Raw genomic sequence first — 21,516 nt, 5'->3', positions numbered from 1 at the left:
CCTCCGATGTCACCTGAATCCTCTGCACGCAGGGCCCTTCAATCGCAAGTGCTCCGGTGGCGAAAACCTTATGCCTCAGGACATCTCTGCTCCAGTCATCCGTGGCTTGCGGAGAAGAGGACTGAAGGTGTCCCTCCATCCTCCGACGTCTCAAGATTGGAACCTACTTACTTATTGGTTCCCTCTGCCTGGATATGCAGTCTCACCTGCAGCATCTTTTCAACCGGACCGATCCCCATTGACTAACATAGGGCAACCGATGCTGCACTACATCTCTGCACTCAGCTGCCCCAGTGCCGCCCGTTGTGAGCTGTCTGTGTGGTTCTGATCCTTGCTCAACCCTTACCTTAAGCCCAGGAGATTGGTCCCCTAAGATGCTGTACTATACGTGAATGCAGTATTTGTTTTTCCCTCCATAGGATAACATTGCAGCTTCCAAAATTTGCACTTTTGACTTTTTAAAAATTTAAAGATTTTTCTTGCATCTTGCAAAACGTACTTACCTGATCGTATTGATTTTGGCGCCTAAATATATATAAAGATACTTGTTATTTTTGTAGATTGGTGTGGATCTCCTTTTTGAGTCGCATGTCTCATTTATTGACTATTTGCTGATGTGAAAGACTCTTCTCTGTTACGCCTAAGGCTGCTCAACCACACTACCACCTAAAAGAGCACCTTGTGATTGCTAGAGCAAGCCTCTGTCCACTAGTACCACTGGACTCTTTGCACGATACACCTCATTTTGATACATCATATAAGGAGCCACATTCCTTCATGTGGAAGCAGGCAGCCCCCAACATTCGAACATGCCAGAGCTAGGCTTATATCTGCTGCCTTAAACCTTGTGGCAATTGTTCACAATAAGATTCTTTAAGGCACCACATAAGTAGATCTCGTTCTGTCTTTCATAGAGGTACTTTGGCTGCACCAGTAACAATAAAGGTATAATTTTGGAGCATCCCTGACCAGGTGCAATTTTTCCAATACACCCACTTCACATTCAGCACAGGTATAAAAAAAAATGTCTGATACTATCTTAGGGGTTCTTAGCTGCGTACACTTGCCAGCTAGTAATGAGATGGCTAAACTGAAGAGGAAATTCCCTCACACAGTCACTCTACTAAGGCAGACTACTACTCCTTAACAGTTTAATACCAATAGTCAAACAGTTAAGAACAGAACTGTGGAAACAGCTGAGTCAAGCTGGATGTTTATTTACATTTAATGCATGTGCAGTATCTTGAACTACAAACTATCAACTGCATGAAACGTACACAATGTGCAGCAGAAAAATAACTGCTCAAAGCCAGTATCAATTTAATAATCAATTACGAAAAATTAAACTCACTGCCCATTCCCTACAATGCACACTGTTTCAATTTACTAGCCCAGAGAAGTGGCCTGTGTTCAAGCAAACCTTTACTGAGGAGCAACAGCAGAGGTTTGTAAATGCAAAGGACTTCTGCCAGGCCAATGACAACAGAAAATCATAACTTAAACAATACATCACAATCCAGTATCGCCAATGATGCGGACAGATCTGGGGTGTCGCTGTTCCCACTCACTGATGATGGCACAGCTTGCATGTAAAAGGGGTGTTTCTCTAGAGCAACTAAGAAACCTAAAAGGCTGCACCATTCATAAGCCCCTACTGGCTCCAGGCAAGCAAACATGAACCAAACAGGCCCCATGTATGAGTGTCAGCTTACTCGAGCATCAAGGTGGGTCAGGCCCCCTTATATCTTTCAGTAGAAAAGCACAGCTATTCACCAAAGTAAACACTTTGAAGAAAAGATGTAGGATTCCACTGTGAAATCTGCAGTCACTATGCATGGCTGAAAACTCACAGTCGACCCCCACTTTGGCCATTTGCACGCACTACACGAATACCAAATGTACTCATTGTGTCACTGCTTCTGTCTGATGCCACTTCGTCTGTGGCTAATCTTTTACAAGCCTGTGCTGAAGGCACCTCAAACCATCTTATTCTGCACTACTGAAAAACTCAAATAAAAGTTAAACGCTAAAGAATTAACAGGAAAACAAGTTCTTTAAAAAAGCTTTTCTGTTGTGGGTTTGTAAAAGTGGGCATTTATACTCTACATTTAAGGAACAAAGAGAGAATACCCATGGTGAAGAACTAGGATTACAAGTATTTAGCTTTTCCTTTGCCCTAGTAGTTGTCTTTACCTTCTTACTACTCAAGGAAGACAACAAAAGGCTTCTAATCTTTACTTTCAAATGTACTTCTGCACCCATCTAGAAGACATTCATAGACATGAAAGAAAAAAAAAGTTTGCTTATACAGCTTTTGTATGTTAAAATTACTTTTGAGCTCTGATCTCAAAATGTCTCAATTTTGTGTGAATAGATCAGCCTTCACAGAAGAGCAAACTTGTCTCTCAACTTAATAGCAAAAGCAACCAGAACTCACCTCTTCAAACGAGGACTCCAAATTCATGCCAAAAGCTACACCTATTAATCCGAACAGGGATAGAGAGAACGTGCCCATGGTCAACTGTAAATTCAACCTCATCATCACATTGCGATGGCTGTAACAAAAGAGAACAAATGTCCGGTTTGCAGTCATAATACATTAGAATGAAACCAAAATCAATTGTTGCTAGAGAACTGAAGATTCAAACATCAGGTAAGAATGTTATGTAATAACGATATTTAAGCTGGTTGCAAAAGATCACAATCTTGTAAAAACAAAAAAACAAAACAAAAAAAGTGAAATTATTTTGTAGTGCGCTACACACACACTTTTAGAAGGTCTTTGGAAATCTATATATGCGCACACTTTTTTAAATGTCTTCTATTATTGCACTGTGGCTATTCAATTACTGGAAAATGTGTACAGCACATCCTTACTCTGTCGCATTAAATCAAATTTTGCCAAACTACTCCGAAACAAAAACAAAACAAAAAAAAAACAAAAAAACAGTTGCTGGTTTATTGCGTGTAAATTCAACAAGGTTACAGTTTATTTCCTTCTTTACATGCAGTTCATGTCCTCTGACCAACTATAACCCATTAAGCAATACTGACACCTTAGTTTGGAAAGTGCTTTTAAAAAAAAAAAAGAAAAAAGAAGAAAACACATTGTATGCAGCTGGTAATAGCATGAAGATTTGCTCAGTGCTCTTGGCACTTACGTTTACGCTAGCACACACTTGTTTTATCTGAAACCAAAATGTACAGAGTCCAATACAAATGCTCCGATGAAGGATGAATGCTGGTTATAGGAGAAAGGCTTGATTTACTGTTACTAATCTGAGAGCTTTTACCTAGGTTTACCCCCTGTCTCTCCAAATAGAAACAGAGTGCAGTTTGGAGGCTCAACCTCGGTTCCTAGACATTTACTTACGTAAATATACCAGTTTTCACCTTGTAAAATGCAGCACAGCTTTAAAACAATATTCAAACAACTGACTATCCACCACATTTGGCCCTTTTGATCAGCAATCAATGAGCCGATGGAATTTAAGTTCTATCTGGAATCCACCAAACACTGTATGCAGTGTGCATTTCTTAACTAACCCATTGGTGTAGTGAATGCTATTTAAAAGATGTCACACAGCAGAGGGAGCTGCTGAGCAACATGGCTTAAGTAAATAAAAATAAAAATACATTGTTAAGGGCGCGGGCGGCACTGACTGAGTCACAGTGCTTTTTTTGTTTACTTTAAGACGTACTGCACAGCAGCCCACTCTGTTGTCAATGTTTTTTTAAAGTTACTGCACAACGCCAATAGGTCCCATGAAGGCACAACCTACTGGCTTTGCCAATGCCTGTTTTATACGTTAAGTTTTATATTTGAGTGTTATTTTTTTCAGATTTTGTGCAGTGCAAACTTGACCTGAAGGTACTGAAACGTTTTACATGAGAATAAGTTACATTACACAAGGTCAATTTCATTATACCGGGAGATTAAGGCCCTCATTACAAGTGTAGCGGTCTCAAGACCGTGACACTCGAGGTGGCAGTTGGACCGCTCTTTTATGACTGTGACAGAGCCGCCACGGCCCAACGGGCGACACTGATGCCCTGGGGATTACGAGTCCCCATCTGCCAGCCTTTCCATGGCAGTGTAACCCAATTATGGGATGCACCCGCCGCACCGCAGCCGGCTTGACTATGAGCCGGCTGCAATGTTATGGCCTTGATTCCCACTGGGCCGGCGGGCGGAAACCGTTTCTGCCCGCCGGCCCAGCCGAAAACTCAAAATAGGTCAGTCTGTGTTTAGCCTGCAATGGCGGTCTAGTGGCGTTATGAGATTGGCGGGCAGCGGAGATAATGAGGCCCTAAGTGTTTTGGCCAGAATCACAGGATGTTGACCCAGCACAGACCCGAACCTGGTTACCCAGTTCCAAAGTCGGCAACTCAGGCTGTAACGCCACATCCTTTCCTGTATGATGCACTGTAATTTGTATATATAAAAATTAAGTTAAAGGAAGTTGTAAAGCTGTGCAGTAAAATTAGCAGTGTAAAGGCCATGCTTTCTTTAGTACTGACAAACAATAGCATGTATTTACAACAGCTCATAATCTGTGTTGATAAGGGTTGCTGAAGTGGCCTCTGGAACAGGCTACAGGCAAACAAGCTTCTGGCCCACTTATTAGCCAAAGTTTTAAAATCAAACACTAAAGGGCAAATAGATGAGATCGGACCATTCCATGTTCACAGTTCAAATGACCCTTCAAAAGCAACAGGAGGAAATCACAGTTTGGAAGGGAGAAAACATACAAGTCCTCCCTGAGGATAGCAATTGGGAAGAACTGGTGCTCACGGGAATGCAAGAAGTAAAGAATCTGTCTGTGGTGGTGCACGGTGTTCAACATCTCCATTTTTCAAATCTAAGTGTCGCCAAGGCACACAGAAAAAAGAATTGTATTGCAAAACACCAAAGGCGACAGGGAAGTCTAGGCTGTTTTTGTCTTGGTATTTAAACAGACACATTTTTCATCCATGCAGTAAAAATAAATAAATAAATAAAAGCAAGTGCATTTGGCGTTTTTATAAGGGAGCGTGGTGGGAGTGTCGTTTTATTTTACTTCATTGGCTAATTGAAACGGAAATACGAGATTCTAGGAAGGTCACCCTCGCATTTTATGTCTTTGTATCGGTATGGACATAGCTTTGAATTCAGTTGTGGGAGCTGCGATCTTGCATTTCTTCAATTTCAATTTGACTTTGCAGAGGAGCATTTTTAAATAAATATACAAATGTATGTTATAAATTGGGTTGTTGGCTGACTGAGGTGCAAGTCCTGGTCAAGCAGCAACCACAATCCTAGCAAGGTAATGCACAAGCAAACCCTAAATTAACCTGTGCTCACCCTCTGGTAGCTTGGCACAGAGTAGTCAGGCTTACCATAGTATTTGTGCAACACTTCAAATAGTAACACAATGAAAAACACCACACAAAAAGATTCCATGCCGGGTTATAAAGTAGATCTGAATTTAATGAATAAAACAAGACCAGAACAACAAAAATCCAGTACGTAAAACAGAAGATATTAAATTACAAAGTTTAAAGTAAAAAGAGAGCTAAGAAGCAAAAAGGACTAGTGGGGATATCTGGTCATGCAGGACCGGGACAAAGTCAAAAGTTAAGGCAGACTGTGATGGAGTGCAGACCCAGTTAGGCCCGATGAACCAAAGTACCTTGAATCCAGGTTGCGGAGCACTGCGTGAATCGGCATCGAAGATGCATCGAGATGCAGCGAGACTTCAGTGTGAGGTCCTGTTGTGTCGACATCAAGGATCTCATCGATGGGGTTGTGGTATGAAGGTCGGTGTAGAGATGCTTTGTGCCGTTGAGACAATGCGCCAGTATCGATGAGCGTTGAAGTTGCAATGCAGAGTTCTGGCATAGTCTTTGAGGCGGTTATCAACGGAGATGTGAGGAGCTCATACAGGGAAAAGGGTAGCGAAGGGGCAGTTCTGAAAGCGATGCATCTGACTCAGATGCAGGTTGCTGCTGCACTGTTCACCTGTTGCTATGAGTCCAATCCACACAACTGAGGCGATCCATCCGTTCTGTCATAAGATGCACTGCTCAGTCGAGGAGATAGCGGTTCTGCTCAGGGATGCGTCAGTTCTGCTGAGAAAGCAACTTAAGCATACTTCCAAGGGTCCAGGACTGAAGTGGCACCACGTGGCAGGGTAGATTCACAGAAGGCATTGTCCAGGTGCAGAAGCAGGGTGGTTGGAAGTCCTTTATGTCCCTGAGACTTCAGCTCAAGAGGTCAACCAGCTAGCCCTTGGACTCACTCTGGGTTCAAGAGATGCAGGTCTAGTCCTTCTCACTCAGGCAGGGGAATAGCAGGCAGAAGACCCCCTGTGGTGAAACTGTAGCCAGGTCAGAACTTCTGTGCACTTCAAAAGCATATCTTTAAAGCACCCCCCCACCTCTTCAAAGGCCCAACTGGGTATAAGAACTGGATCTCTGACACCACCCCTTCAGTACACTTCTGGATCTGTGCTGCTGAAGAACTGCCCCTCTGCTGGACAGCTGCTTTGCTGGACTCCTACACTGCTGTGCCTGCCCTGCCGCCTGCTGCTCTCCCTCCCTGGGAGTGAGAAAGATTGGACCTGTATCTCTTCATTCCCATAACCAAGTGAATCCAAGGACTTGCTGGCTTCCCTCCTTTCTTAAGAATCAGGGCCATCAAACACTTCCTTCAATCCTGCTTCGGCTGCTGGACTCTGCCATCTGTGAGTTCTGCCCTGCCAAGAGGTGCCAAACCAGTCCTTTGCCTTGAAAGGGGACTTTGCAGCTGCTGTTCTACAAAAATCCATGCCACTGCATCTGTCAGAACCGCCACATCCTCCCTCAACGTATCGCTGCTGCTGAGAAAGAAGTCTTTGCATCGCCGAATGCACAGCTCAGAATCAACGCATCACCATCAGCATCGGTGCATTGCTTTACCATACCTTGGCTGCGCGGCTTGAAAACGATGCATCACCGTCACTGCAAAGGGTTTGACGCTGCACCTCAAAGACATAGCACCAATAACTGCATGGCTCGACAACAAATGCTTATACGAATGAGTCGATCGAAACCGACGCATAGCCTTTGCATCGCCTCCTCTGCTCCCCCATCAGTTCTTAGTCATTGATGCAAGCCTCCATCCAAGGTAATGTTGTAGAGGAACATGGTTGGTCCCTGAAGCCAGCCAGCGCTCCATCGCGGTCGGCTTGATTTACCCTGGTCTAGCACGACCAGATACACCGGTTGATCCTTTAAGGTCTTAAGCACTACGCTTGTAGATATTCTTTAAAAATTCATATCTCAACTTCTACTTATTGAATTTTTGTCATTTTGCTCTTGTTTGATTCATTAAATTAAGATTTTTTGTTCTAACCTGGTGATTATTTCTGTGTGGTGTTTTCATTGTTTTACTGTATTAAGTGTTACAAAAATACTTTACACATTGCCTCTCAAGTTAAGCCTGACTGCTCTGTGCCAAGCTGCCAGAGGGTGAGCACAGGTTAATTTTGGGTGTGTATTTAACTTACCCTGACTAAGATTGGTGTCCATACTTGGACAGGGTGTGTACCTCTGCCAACTAGAGACCCATTTTTTTTTTTTTTTTAACAGACACCAAACTTAAAATGTTTATCTCTTCCGGATTATGAATTACACCAATAAGATGTAATAAGGTAGTCCCAATGTTGTCCCATGGGAGAGATAGGCCTTACAGTAGTGAAAAACAACTTTGAGAGTTTTACATTAAAGACTGCATCCTCCTATCTGTGCTGCCGTCAGAGAAAAGCACCACAAACTATCTAATTATCTACGTCACTTTAAGGGGCGCACACAGGCCACTGTAATGCTATTAAAGTTCAAGCTCTGGCAGCTGGATAAAAAAGGAAAATGTCACTTACCCAGTGAACATCTGTTCGTGGCATTAGTCGCTGCAGATTCACATGCTGTGCACAGTCCGCCGTCTGGTGTTGGGCTCGGAGTGTTACAAGTTGTTTTTCTTCGAAGAAGTCTTTTCGAGTCACGAGACCGAGGGACTCCTTCCACTTCGGTTCCATTGCGCATGGGCGTCGACTCCATCTTAGATTGTTTTCCCCGCAGAGGGTGAGGTAGGAGTTGTGTATGCTAGTAATAGTGCCCATGCAATGGAATGAGTACGTATGTACAAAATGAAGGTTTGAAGTAATATATTTACAAATGTACAAATGTTCAAGATCTACTTCTAACTGGCTACAGGCTCCCGGGGAGGCGGGTGGGCGCATGTGAATCTGCAGCGACTAATGCCACGAACAGATGTACAGTGGGTAAGTGACATTTTCCGTTCGGTGGCATGTGTAGCTGCAGATACACATGCTGTGCATAGACTAGTAAGCAGTTATCTCCCCAAAAGCTGTGGTTCAGCCTGTAGGAGTTGAAGTAGTTTGAAATAAAGTTTTTAGTACAGCTTGACCTACTGTGGCTTGTTGTGCAGATAACACATCTACACAGTAGTGCTTAGTAAATGTATGAGGCGTAGACCATGTTGCTGCCTTACATATTTCGTTCATTGGAACATTTCCTAGAAAGGCCATGGTAGCACCTTTCTTTCTGGTTGAGTGTGCCTTTGGTGTAATAGGCAGTTCTCTCTTTGCTTTAAGATAGCAGGTTTGAATGCACCTAACTATCCATCTAGCAATGCCTTGTTTTGAAATTGGATTTCCTGTATGAGGTTTTTGAAAGGCAATGAATAGTTGTTTTGTCTTCCTAATTAGTTTTGTTCTGTCAATGTAGTACATTAGAGCTCTTTTGATGTCTAATGTATGCAGTGCTCTTTCAGCTACCGAATCTGGCTGTGGGAAGAACACTGGTAATTCTACTGTTTGATTTAAGTGGAACGGTGAGATAACCTTTGGTAAGAATTTTGGATTTGTCCTTAGAACTACCTTATTCTTGTGTATTTGAATAAATGGTTCTTGTATGGTAAATGCCTGAATCTCACTCACTCGTCTTAGAGATGTGATGGCAATGAGAAATGAAACTTTCCACGTTAAGTATTGCATTTCACAAGAATACATGGGCTCGAAAGGTGGACCCATGAGTCTTGTTAAGACAATGTTGAGGTTCCATGAAGGAACAGGTGGTGTCCTTGGTGGTATAATTCTCTTTAGGCCTTCCATAAAGGCTTTAATGACTGGTATTCTAAATAGGGAAGTTGAATGAGTAATCTGCAGGTAAGCAGATATTGCGGTGAGATGTATCTTTATGGAAGAGAAAGCTAGATTTGATTTTTGCAAATGTAGCAAATATCCTACTATATCTTTTGGAGATGCGTGCAATGGTTGAATTTGATTAATATGGCAGTAACAAACAAATCTTTTCCATTTATTTGCATAGCAGTGTCTAGTGGAAGGTTTTCTAGCTTGTTTTATGACCTCCATACATTCCTGTGTGAGGTCTAAGTGTCCGAATTCTAGGATTTCAGGAGCCAAATTGCTAGATTCAGCGATGCTGGGTTTGGATGCCTGATCTGTTGTTTGTGTTGTGTTAACAGATCTGGTCTGTTGGGTAGCTTCACATGAGGTACTACTGACAGGTCTAGTAGTGTTGTATACCAAGGTTGTCTTGCCCATGTTGGTGCTATTAGTATGAGTTTGAGTTTGTTTTGACTCAATCTGTTTACTAGATATGGAAGGAGAGGGGGAAAAGCGTACGCAAATATCCCTGACCAATTCATCCATAGAGCATTGCCTTGGGATTGATGGTGTGGGTACCTGGATGCGAAGTTTTGGCATTTTGAGTTTGCTTTTGTTGCAAATAGATCTATTTGAGGTGTTCCCCAAATGTGAAAGTAAGTGTTCAGTATTTGGGGGTGAATTTCCCATTCGTGGGTTTGTTGGTGATCCCGAGAGAGATTGTCTGCTAGCTGGTTTTGGATCCCTGGAATAAATTGTGCTATTAGGCGAATGTGGTTGTGAATTGCCCAATGCCATATTTTTTGTGTTAGGAGACACAACTGTGTCGAGTGTGTCCCCCCCTGTTTGTTTAAATAATACATTGTGGTCATGTTGTCTGTTTTGACAAGAATGTATTTGTGGGTTATCATGGGTTGAAATGCTTTTAACGCTAGAAATACTGCTAACAGTTCTAAGTGATTTATGTGAAACTTCCTTTGATGTATGTCCCATTGTCCTTGGATGCTGTGTTGATTGAGGTGTGCTCCCCACCCTGTCATGGAAGCATCCGTGACGTATTGTGGCACTGGGTCTTGGAAAGGCCGCCCTTTGTTTAAATTTGTACTGTTCCACCATAGAAGCGAGATGTATGTTTGGCGGTCTATCAACACCAGATCTAGAAGTTGACCCTGTGCATGTGACCATTGTGATGCTAGGCATTGTTGTAGGGGCTGCATGCGCAATGGGCTATGCATGAGGACATCATGCCTAGGAGTTTTAATACCATTTTTGCTTGTATCTTTTGTGTTGGATACATGGCCTGTATTACCTTGTGAAATGTTTGAACCCTTTGTGGACTTGGCGTGGCTATCCCTTCCGTTGTGTTGATTGTCGCTCCTAAGTATTGCTGTGTTTGACACGGCAAAAGGTGTGACTTTGCATAGTTGATGGAGAAGCCCAGCTTGTGAAGGGTCTGTATGACATACTTTGTGTGACGTGAACACCTAGTTAGCGTGTTGGTCTTGATTAACCAGTCGTCTAGGTAAGGGAACACGTGTATTTGCTGCCTTCTGATATGTGCAGCTACTACTGCCAGGCATTTTGTAAAGACTCTTGGCGCAGTTGTTATTCCGAATGGCAACACTTTGAATTGGTAATGTATTCCTTTGAATACGAACCTTAGGTATTTCCTGTGGGAAGGATGTATCGGTATATGGAAATACGCATCTTTTAGGTCTAATGTTGTCATGTAGTCTTGCTGTTTGAGCAGTAGGATTACGTCTTGTAATGTGACCATGTGAAAGTGGTCTGATTTGATGTAGGTATTTAATGTTCTGAGATCTAGTATTGGTCTCAGAGTTTTGCCCTTCTTTGGTATTAGAAAGTACAGTGAGTAAACTCCTGTGTTTTCCTGTAGACTTGGTACTAGTTCTATTGCGTCCTTTTGTAGTAATGCTTGAACTTCTAGTCCTAGAAGATCTATATGCTGTTTTGACATATTGTGTGTTTTCGGTGGGACGTTTGGAGGGAATTTGAGAAATTCTATGCAATAGCCATGTTGGATAATTGCTAAGACCCAAGTGTCTGTTATTTCTTCCCAAGATTTGTAGAATTGGCTTAGTCTTCCACCAACAGGTATTGTGTGAAGGGGTTGTGTGACTTGTGAGTCACTGTTTATTTTGAGGGGTTTTGGGACTTTGAAATTTCCCCCGATTTCTTGGGAATTGGCCTCCTCTATATTGTCCCCGAAAACCTCCCCTTTGATATTGACCCTGGTAGGTAGGTGGTCTTGTCTGTGAAGTGTTGGTTTCTGTGGGTTGACCCCGAAACCCTCCCCTAAAAGGTGTTTTCCGAAATGTGCCTCTGCTCTGCGGGGAGTAGAGTGCGCCCATGGCTTTGGCTGTATCGGTGTCCTTTTTTAGTTTTTCAATGGCAGTGTCTACCTCCGGCCCAAACAATTGCTGTTCATTAAACGGCATATTGAGCACAGCCTGTTGGATTTCGGGTTTGAACCCAGAAGTGCGCAGCAATGCGTGCCTCCGTATTGTGACTGCAGTGTTTATTGTCCTTGCAGCTGTATCGGCTGCATCCATGGAAGACCGTATCTGATTGTTCGAGATACTTTGTCCCTCTTCCACCACTTGTTGCGCTCTTTTTTGGAACTCTTTGGGTAGGTGTTCGATGAAATGTTGCATTTCATCCCAATGAGCCCTGTCGTATCTCGCCAAGAGTGCTTGCGAGTTGGCGATACGCCACTGATTTGCTGCTTGTGCTGCAACTCTTTTTCCTGCTGCATCAAATTTGCGGCTCTCCTTGTCTGGAGGTGGTGCGTCGCCTGATGTATGAGAGTTGGCTCTCTTACGAGCTGCCCCGACAACTACTGAGTCCGGTGTTAGTTGTGTTGTAATAAATATTGGGTCTGTGGGTGGTGCCTTATATTTTTTCTCCACCCTTGGAGTTATGGCTCGGCCTTTAACTGGCTCCTGAAATATTTGTTTTGAGTGCCTTAGCATTCCTGGGAGCATGGGAAGGCTCTGATACTGGCTATGGGTGGAGGACAGGGTGTTAAAGAGAAAGTCATCCTCAATAGGTTCCGAATGTAGTGAGACATTGTGGAATTCGGCTGCCCTTGCTACCACCTGTGCATATGATGTACTGTTCTCGGGTGGTGACGGTTTAGTTGGATACGAGTCTGGGCTATTGTCAGACACTGGAGCGTCGTAGAGGTCCCATGCATCGGGATCATCCTGGCTCATTGTGGTATGAGCTGGTGAGTGCGTTAGTGGTGGAGTTTGCGCCGGTGATGCATGTGTTGATTGTGGTGGAGAAGGTGGTGGTGTTACTTTCTTTACCACCTTTGCTTGTGGTTGCTTGTCCCCTTGTTGGAAGGCAAGTTTCCTTTTCATCTTGATTGGGGGAAGAGTGGTTATCTTCCCTGTGTCTTCCTGGATGTGAAGCCTCCTTTGAGTGTAGTCAGTTTGAAGCTCTTCCCCAAATCTATGCAATTGGGTGTTTAGTCCTTATTCCTCTGTATAGGAACTAATTTAAGGTTCCGAGGCTTTTTTCGGTACCGAAACCGTTTCGGTAGTCTTTTTAGGCTCCGAAGAAGTTTTCTTTGGTTTCGGCGCTGTGTCTTGGTGCCGAATCTCTTCGGTGCCGGTGTCTCTGTGCCGAAGTTTCTCGGAGCCGCTGTCTCGGCTCCGAGGTTGCTGTGTGGCGGTATCACGACCGGAGTCGGATGACTTCGACACCAGCATGCCCTTTTTCAGTGCCTTGGCTCGGTCACCAAGTTTTTGGGTTAAGCCATGGCCTGTTGGCAGTGTTGTCCCCTGGGCTTTTGTGGACTTTTCGTGAGTCCTAATTTTCGACGTCTTACTCACGGTTGCTATGTCTTCGGCGTCGGATTCCCCCGAATCCGACTCGTGGATGGAGAACACTTCTTCTTCGTCCTCGAACCGTTGTTGTCCTGTCGGCGTGGACGCCATTTGCAATCTCCTGGCTCTTCGGTCTCTGAGCGTCTTCCTCGACCGAAACGCTCAACAGGCTTCACACGTATCCTCCTTGTGCTCGGGGGACAGGCACAAGTTACAGACCAGATGCTGATCCGTATACAGATATTTATTATGGCATTTAGGACAGAAGCGGAACGGGGTCCGTTCCATCAGTCTTGAAGTCGCACCCGGTCGGGCCGACCAGGCCCCGACGGGGGATCGAAATTACCCCGAAGGGCCACCGGAGCTCTTCAAGATTCGGTGTCGATTTGTTCTAACTAACCCGATACCGAACGCAACAATACCGACGATTTTTTCCGAGATTCTAACTAACTTTCCGACCTGAAACACGGAGCGAAAGGAACACGTCCGAACCCGATGGCGGAAAAAAAACAATCTAAGATGGAGTCGACGCCCATGCGCAATGGAACCGAAGTGGGAGGAGTCCCTCGGTCTCATGACTCGAAAAGACTTCTTCGAAGAAAAACAACTTGTAACACTCCGAGCCCAACACCAGACGGCGGACTGTGCACAGCATGTGTATCTGCAGCTACACATGCCACCGAACATATACATATATATATATATATATATATATATATATATATATATATATATATATATATATATATATCATAGCTGTGTGTAGCTCACGCACTTTTCTGTGGAAGCACACAACTTCTGCCCAATCCACACATGTACTCCTAGCTCCAAACATATGGTCGGAGCGAAGCCCCTCTTCCTGGTAGTTCCCACGTAACTATCGACAGCTGTGCAGTCAAGCAATACCATAAAAAGATGCAAAGCAACAGCCAATAGGCAACGGCATCTCTTGCACTCTCTTTCTCCTTCCATCGACAAGAACTGACTCACTGAAGAAGCTGCTAAGCACATGCTGAGGAAAGAACTGTGCTAGAGCTTTATCCAGTACATGGGCTTGTAATTTAATTTAACTGAGATTTGTGAAGCAAAACTGCTACATAAAGAGCCTTTAAGTGCTAGGAATCCCAAGGAACTATACCAGAAGGCAACTCCTCAGAAGAACTAAGAAACTAAAAAAGTTCTGTTTTGCGATCTTTTAAAAAAAACTTAACAGATATAAAGTTCATCGGTTTGAACCTTCAAACAATGTTGTATGTGGTACAATAGTTGGGGGCGACTAAGGAGAAATCTCCATAAGACTGCAAACACACCACAAATCTGAAATTAGAAAATACAATGTTTGCCTCTAGCAACTCAAAAATGGAGCAAGTAGGTTGTAAGCCCGACCAGTCTTCACTGAGCTCCTGCTGTTGGGACATTCCAGTCTGCACTGCAAGGACTCGAACAGTGCAAGGAATACAACGTGGATGATTGTGGTACTAAAACCATGTAACATAAGCAGGCATAGAGGTAAAGAAGTCCAGCAGGGAAGAGAAGAATAAATATGTTGCATTGTCCTACATGTTGCATTCTCATTCTTCTAGTCCTATCTAGATTGGACTATTGTAATGGATATATGCTGGTATGAGGCATGGACCATTAAGTAAGCTTCAAATGTTGTAAAATACGGTCTGTCGCTTAGTTAAAAATATTTCTAAACACCAATCTGTAAAAAATACATTGACGGTGCTTCATTAGCTGCCGGTAAGGAAAATAATTGCTTTTAAAGCATTATGCTTGGCACATAAAGCCTCGTATGGATCTGGGCCAGAGCTCCTCGGAAAGAATTTCAGATGGTATCTGCCACACAGAGCTCTTCGCTCAGCATCATCCCAATCAGCGATTGTTCCCAGATTCAAGAAAGCGACTGGGAAGGTCAGAGTTTTGTGCACTTTACAAGTGCTCCCTGGAACCAGATACCACGTGCTCAAACTACAAGATAATTTTCTTTGTTTTTGTACCTGGCTGTTTACGACAGCTATGTCATAAGGTCAATTTGTAGTTTTTCTACTGTCTGGCAGGATACTTAAAGATAGGTTCCTACTATGTCAGCAGCAAGAAGCCTTGGGGCAATCGAGGGCTATATAAGTAAACAAATAAAATCACTACACATCTGGCCCATCTTGGAACTAATTTACCACTAACAGTGAGCAAGTGTGATCTAGGCAACCATGACAGACATCTAAGAGCGCCTCGGGCTAGATGCACAGTACAAAAGAAAGTGTGTTACTTACACAGCAGTGGCAATCTCATTTACACTGATGGAGAATATATATAACACATTCAACATTAGACCATTTGTCGGTCACAGGACTGATCAATTCAACATTCGCTCTTTATGCATCTTGCCTTTCTGATTTGCTGGGGGAAAGAAGAGGTATGTATGGACACGAGGGATTAATGCTGAGATTGGTACTAAGAGCAGCTTGAGATTTCTTCTAGGAGTGCTGATCTACAGAATAGTCTATTTTTAAATAGGATACCACTGACTTACGTAGCCTGGGATTTTTTTCTGGGGATTATGAAAGCATCAGGAGCCTATACTTAGCATCCTGACATTACTGCGGTAGTATAAGACAATACCGAAGAGATTCAAGTGAAGCCCAAATGTCTTTGTGGGTGCCTTAGATAACCCTCATCAACTTCAAGGCAGACTCAGCCTTGTTTTTTCTTGGAGGTATTTGATTTGTCATTGGCACAATGTGAGATTACTCTGAAATGAACGAGTCATTTACTAATACAGGATACAATTCTGTGTCATCTACATTATTAACACCCCGGAGAAGCAACATAACCCACTTGGGCACCCACAACTTAGTAATGACCAAAAGTGAAGAAACTAACAGCACAATAACTGTACCCACTTAGCATATATTAGCCACAAAAATGTCCATCAGTTGCTATTGTAGAACATGTTCTTTTCCTGGAATCTGTAACCTGGCTAGGACTCACTCTATCACACTGAATTCAGGGACAGAACACTCTCCAACATATGCAAAATGAAATGTCTGAAAAAGGGGATGCACGTTCTATGTTAATTAGTGTATATGTCAACATTGAAACTTAGTGGTATGGGTCAACCTAATTAAGTTATGGAGTTAAAAACAAAAAATAAATAAAAACAAAAGTAAAACACCCGTTTTTTTCCCCATTGCTGTTGCTCGTTTGAATCATTCAGGTTTCTAAAATACAGAGAAAATACAACAGCTTCCATTCTTGAAAAAAAGACATTTAAATTACTGTAAACTATGTCCAAGGCATCATTATACGCTCAGAAGGTGGAATTGGAAACTGTGAAGAATACAAACCGGATGTAACAATGTTAGATTTGGGGCATGATTTGACGGTTGGACTGAACAGACTGGCAAAGCCGGCGGGAGGATGCTGCCATCATACCGGCGGCCTCCCCCCAGCTGTATTAGGATGTTTCCACAAGGGTGACCGGTGGAAATATCGTATTACGATGTTTAAGCCAGTCAGACAGTGCCACTGCATTGGCGTGGCTCCCTTAAGGGAACCAGGGCCAAGGCTATTGCACAATAGCACCCTCAGAATGCACACTGTCTGTGAGTACTGCCAGGGTGGCCCCTGCACTGTCCATGTTCTAGGCATGGACAGGGCAGGGGCACCCCTGTGGCCTCCAGCACCGGCTTTCTGCCAGCCTTTTCTAGGCAGGGATCCTGCCATGAAAGGGCTGGCGGAAAGAGGACTTGTGTTCAGCAGGACGGCGTTGAACTCAGCCTTGCTTTGGCTGACCACGACTCATACCGCCACCAGCCCGTTGGGATCTATAACCCTGGCGGTGGTGGAGGTCTAACCGCCAGGGTCGTAATCTGGCGGTCGGACTGCCAGGAGTACGGTGGTCCTCCGGCCGCCAAACTTGTAATAGGGCCCTAAGTATCTCAGTACACCACGTGGTGGTGTAGATTCCAGTGAAACAACGCTTTACCCTAGAACGCTACAAATGTATCCTTTAAAGAAGATTCTTTTTTACAATACTTTAGAGATGATCTGTTTTGGATGGTTCCACTGTGAAGAATCCAGACATTTTCTGCTAGAAACCAATGTATATGAAATTCACAACAAGTAACACAATAGTAAAGAATCTTCTGAGCAGTAGCCACAATGTGTTAAATGTTAACACATTTCTGTACAATGTTCAGATAAAAAACTTAAACACGCACAGTTCACTTTAAACCTCAAACAGAAATTCTCATTTCTATTCTGCCTTTCAGAAAGGAAAATAAAAATCGAGTTTTATATAGATTCGAGGTGGGTTTGCAGTTACGTGACAAAAAGCTAACCTGTCCAGATTGATGAAGATGACACTTTCTGAATCATCGATCAACACTCTCAGTTCCCGAGCAGAATTGGCAAGATCTTCGGCTTGTCTGTAATAATTCTCCAACAGCAGTTCCATTTCCTCTGCATGGTCGATGCCAGAAATGTTCTCCTCGCTATAATCAAAAAATTCATAGCAACAATTTTCAATGTTTCACTTAAAAAATGAATAACACATTAGCTAGACAGGATTTGTCTCTTTCACATGATTTCACACGTTACAGAAGTACAACTGATGGAAACTTCAAATTACATTTTGCTCCCCCCCACCATAACGTTTGCACCCCTTGACAGACTGCATGAAACGAGGGGCAAATAGCCTTCAGAATTTGGACTTACACAGTGATAAATATGGAGTCGACTGGTAATCAAATTATTACAAAGGTCCCAAAATAGGAACTTTTCCAAATAAAAGGGGACTGCTGAAGCAATGCAAAGGCCATTTAACTGAAATCCACTCAATATTTCGTGTCATATGGTGATTTTTCTTTGGCAAACTTTCATCCAGCTTTCTGGAGAATAATTAAGGAAAACAAACATCCAGCAGAAATCCATTAGTGCTGTATATGTCACAAAATCTTTGTAAACATGTAATTGGTCGTAAAGTCTATAAAGTGGACAAACATTTATTTAATAAAATGTCATCACTGCATGTGCAAAACATGGTTGCAATCACAACAATCAAAAGCACGTGGAAAATATGCATATGAGAAAACCGTGCCCTGACGGGACTGTTAAAACTTCTAACCCATAAACATGTAGGCTATATATTTTTTGGGTGCAAAAACAGATCTACTGTAATGTTCTTTAAAAATGAAGAAAGCACAAGAACATCCTTGGCTTCCACAAAGCTAATGTCCTGACAGTTCCAAGTGTCACATTAACTAAAAACAAGAATACTCGAATATTTGCAAGCATCAAATAAAACACATCAACAACGTCAGCAGGGGTGAAGCTTATCTCTTTATCCTAAGTGCCACACTTACCACAAAAGAACTACAGCTCATTATACTGGTTTAAAAAACACATACTCAAAAGGTTTGTCTGACAAATTCAGCTGAAAGAGACTATGGAAATCCTATAGGTAAAACATCACAAGAGTGTGTTGTCAGCTCGTAACACATACACAACTCAATACGATGTTTGCAACACCATTTACATTTAAGAAAACATTGCTTTATGATGTTCGGAAGCATCAACCTGACCCTTTTAAAAATTAAAAAGAAACTCACAGCAAGCAGCATGCAAGGTGTGTGTGCAATAGCAAAAGTCCTTGAAAAAACGAGTTAAAAAGTGAGTTAAGGTTGACAGGCGCATCAATCGCAGCTGAGGCACAAACACTAACAAGCATTTGCAATGCAATGGGTCTCACATTTGCTTGAGTTAGAGCTACTGGCGTTGTAAATTCATAACGGGGCTTTTCTTGCCACATAAATTGTTCAACCCTGCCTCACAAGTTGGTGTTTCCATACAACTTAATCACTTCCATTTACCTTCTTCCTCTGCCTGCACCCAAAAAGGAGAATGTTGCAATTTAGCATTCTAATTTAAATCTGCCATGCTAATTCCAATAGAATACCACTTTCACCACCCCACATCAGAGTGGCTGGCTGGCTAACACAATTACCAAAAAAGAGATACAAGACAGGTATGGAGGAGTAACGAGAGAAATAAACTAGAAGAGTCACCCAAACATATCAGGAGTGCTCAAGCAGAGTCCTAGTATAATAAGGATGTTTAATTGGCCTGAGTTATTTGGCCTGAGTTATGGTCATAGCTGCAATAAGGAAAGAGTAATAAAACATATACAATTATCGTATTATAAACCCAACAAAAAACTATCAGAAATAAACTTTTGGCATTAGACTGTAATGCTTGGAACAGCCTCTAAAGGACACCACAGTGAAAAAAGCATTTTTAATAAACATGGTCATGTAACTATATAGTTAGCCCATAGAGGGCATAACCACATGAAAAGAAAATGGCAGAAACTTTTGAATGCCACTTTATATTTGCTTACTGTAACCTCAAATTGAAGGGGGAAGTAGCAGGAGATGCAGAAGAAAAGGTCTAGTGGGAACTTAAAAAAGGGACAGAATGGCGGGGACGAGGTAGGCCTGTGGATGGAGCAATCGTCTTCAGAATGCTAATATCTCCCTGGGCACAGCAGTAGTGCATTGTGGGTAGAGAGCCATGAGGTGTCTGGTTAGCAGGGAGAGAGGTGGAGAGATAATATGGGGTATAGAGAACAGCTGAAGAAAGGAGGTATTAGTCAGAGGGTGATGCAAGTTGACTGAGGGTTAGAAATCATATTACACGGTTTACAAGATACTATGGCAGACCAACGAGCCATTGAGAGACATACAAATTCCCTCCACAGTATCCACAATCCGATTTGCCACCCTCAGAAGTTTGCACATTCCGTGCCAGCTTTGCCTGGCAGGTACAATACACTAGAGCACGTAACTAAGACTCAGAAAAACAGTGTAGCCTGGCCACCCAAAACCAAGGAGGTGACCACAGATTATTAGTGGTAGTCCTAGCCTGTGGAATGATTTGTCCACTACCGCTCACAATGCAATTCAGTTCAAGACCAGCGACACCCCTGGTCCATGAACCAAGCCAGAGACGTTTTAAGGCATGGGCAAAATAGGCTCTTGTCCAGGGACTCATCCTTTCAATGGGCTCCCCAGTACAGCCAGGTCTATTCTGCAGTCTTGCCCTGCTGACCTTGAATAACTCAAACAGATTGTTTTAAAAACTGTTTTCTTGTCATTTATTTTTAATGTGGGTGATGTGTGAGAGTCTAGTACAGATTTTTTTCAAAACAGGACCTCACATATGAGAAATGGGAGGGTGTCACAGAGGTTATTTGCAGTAACATCAGTGAGCTCCTACTGTGTTAGAATACTGAAAACAATTCATTATCCCTGATTATTAGATGTAAACAAATTTACAATTTTGACGAGTGTGCCTGTGCACTGTCAGTGACCTGGACAAAGAGGGCATGAAAGAACTGAAACTGGGAACAGCTTTGAATTTATGATCCAATCTCAACGTTTCGCCGAGGGCCCCTAAAATCCTTAAGATGTCCCTGAATCAAGCTGCACCCCCTATTACTCCACCCTTCCATCATAACATAATGTGCATTTGTAAAGCACACATTCACCCGTAGGCCTCCTGGTGAAGAATAACAGATGTTCATTGTTACCCAACTCAATGGTACTCATTTTATCGACCTCAGAACTTGGATGAAAGGCTGAGTGGACTCACCAGGATTTGAACCTGTGACCATGTGGTCAAACACAGGTCCCTACAGTGGATGCATTAGTCCACTAAGCCACCAGACCCGTATATGAATGCAATCTACATCTTGCCTGTATTTTGCATATAACACACAGGTATGAACATGCCTCACCTGATTGTTGCATGATATGCTTCATAATCCCCTTCATGGATACTGTACTGTCAAGTAAACAACAACTGCCCAACCACACTACCAGATATACAAGGTTCTGACCGCTGTAACCCTGTCATACCTGACTATCACCAGGCAATCAAAACTAACCAGTCTGGCATAAATCACGTACAACTAGGCAAAATTAGCACTTACAAGTAACGAAAAACGGCTGTGTGTTCATTACAAGCAACAAACTAGTTGGTGATATTGGAGTTGTGAACTCCTAACTGGACTTTTCTTGCCACGGAAATTGAAAATGAAAAGTAAAATGGTTTCACATAAAGTGAGCCGACGGCCGCCATCAGCATGAGCGCAAAGGAGACATACAAAAGGAAAAAGAAGTTCACTCGCAGCTAAACGTATCAGCAAAAGTGCTATTAGCCATGGAACAGGGGCGATGGCCAAGGTGGTATCCAAACCACCGCAAGGAGGGACAAACGTAAAGCATTTGCCAATGATAACACAGGATTTTTGAAGGGCAAGGGTGTGAGGTGGGCGTGGTTAAAAGCCCAAATAGGTAGCTACATGTCGGGATAAGCAGCGTCGACCTAAAAAGGATAGTGGTCTAGCAGTAGCTAGTGATATAGGAACTGATCACTTGCATAGAAATGGCTAGCTGTTGAACCTGGTAAATTTACTAATAATCTTGGATTCC

General features: G+C 43.0%; 1 protein-coding gene across 1 annotated transcript in view; it reads right to left on the bottom strand.

The window, feature by feature from the left end:
- Positions 1-21,516, bottom strand: part of MRS2 (magnesium transporter MRS2) — a 134,531-nt gene that overhangs the window by 25,414 nt on the left and 87,601 nt on the right. The window contains exons 8-9 of the mRNA XM_069218775.1: positions 17,365-17,517; positions 2,438-2,555 (exon numbers count right to left, since the gene is read on the bottom strand). Of these exons, the coding sequence (XP_069074876.1) occupies positions 2,438-2,555; positions 17,365-17,517 (271 nt within the window). The remainder of the gene's footprint in view (positions 1-2,437; positions 2,556-17,364; positions 17,518-21,516) is intronic.

This window comes from Pleurodeles waltl, chromosome 2_1, assembly GCF_031143425.1.
Source record: "Pleurodeles waltl isolate 20211129_DDA chromosome 2_1, aPleWal1.hap1.20221129, whole genome shotgun sequence".
NCBI classification, from domain to species: domain Eukaryota; kingdom Metazoa; phylum Chordata; class Amphibia; order Caudata; family Salamandridae; genus Pleurodeles; species Pleurodeles waltl.
This window is presented reverse-complemented; position numbering and strand designations above follow the sequence as displayed.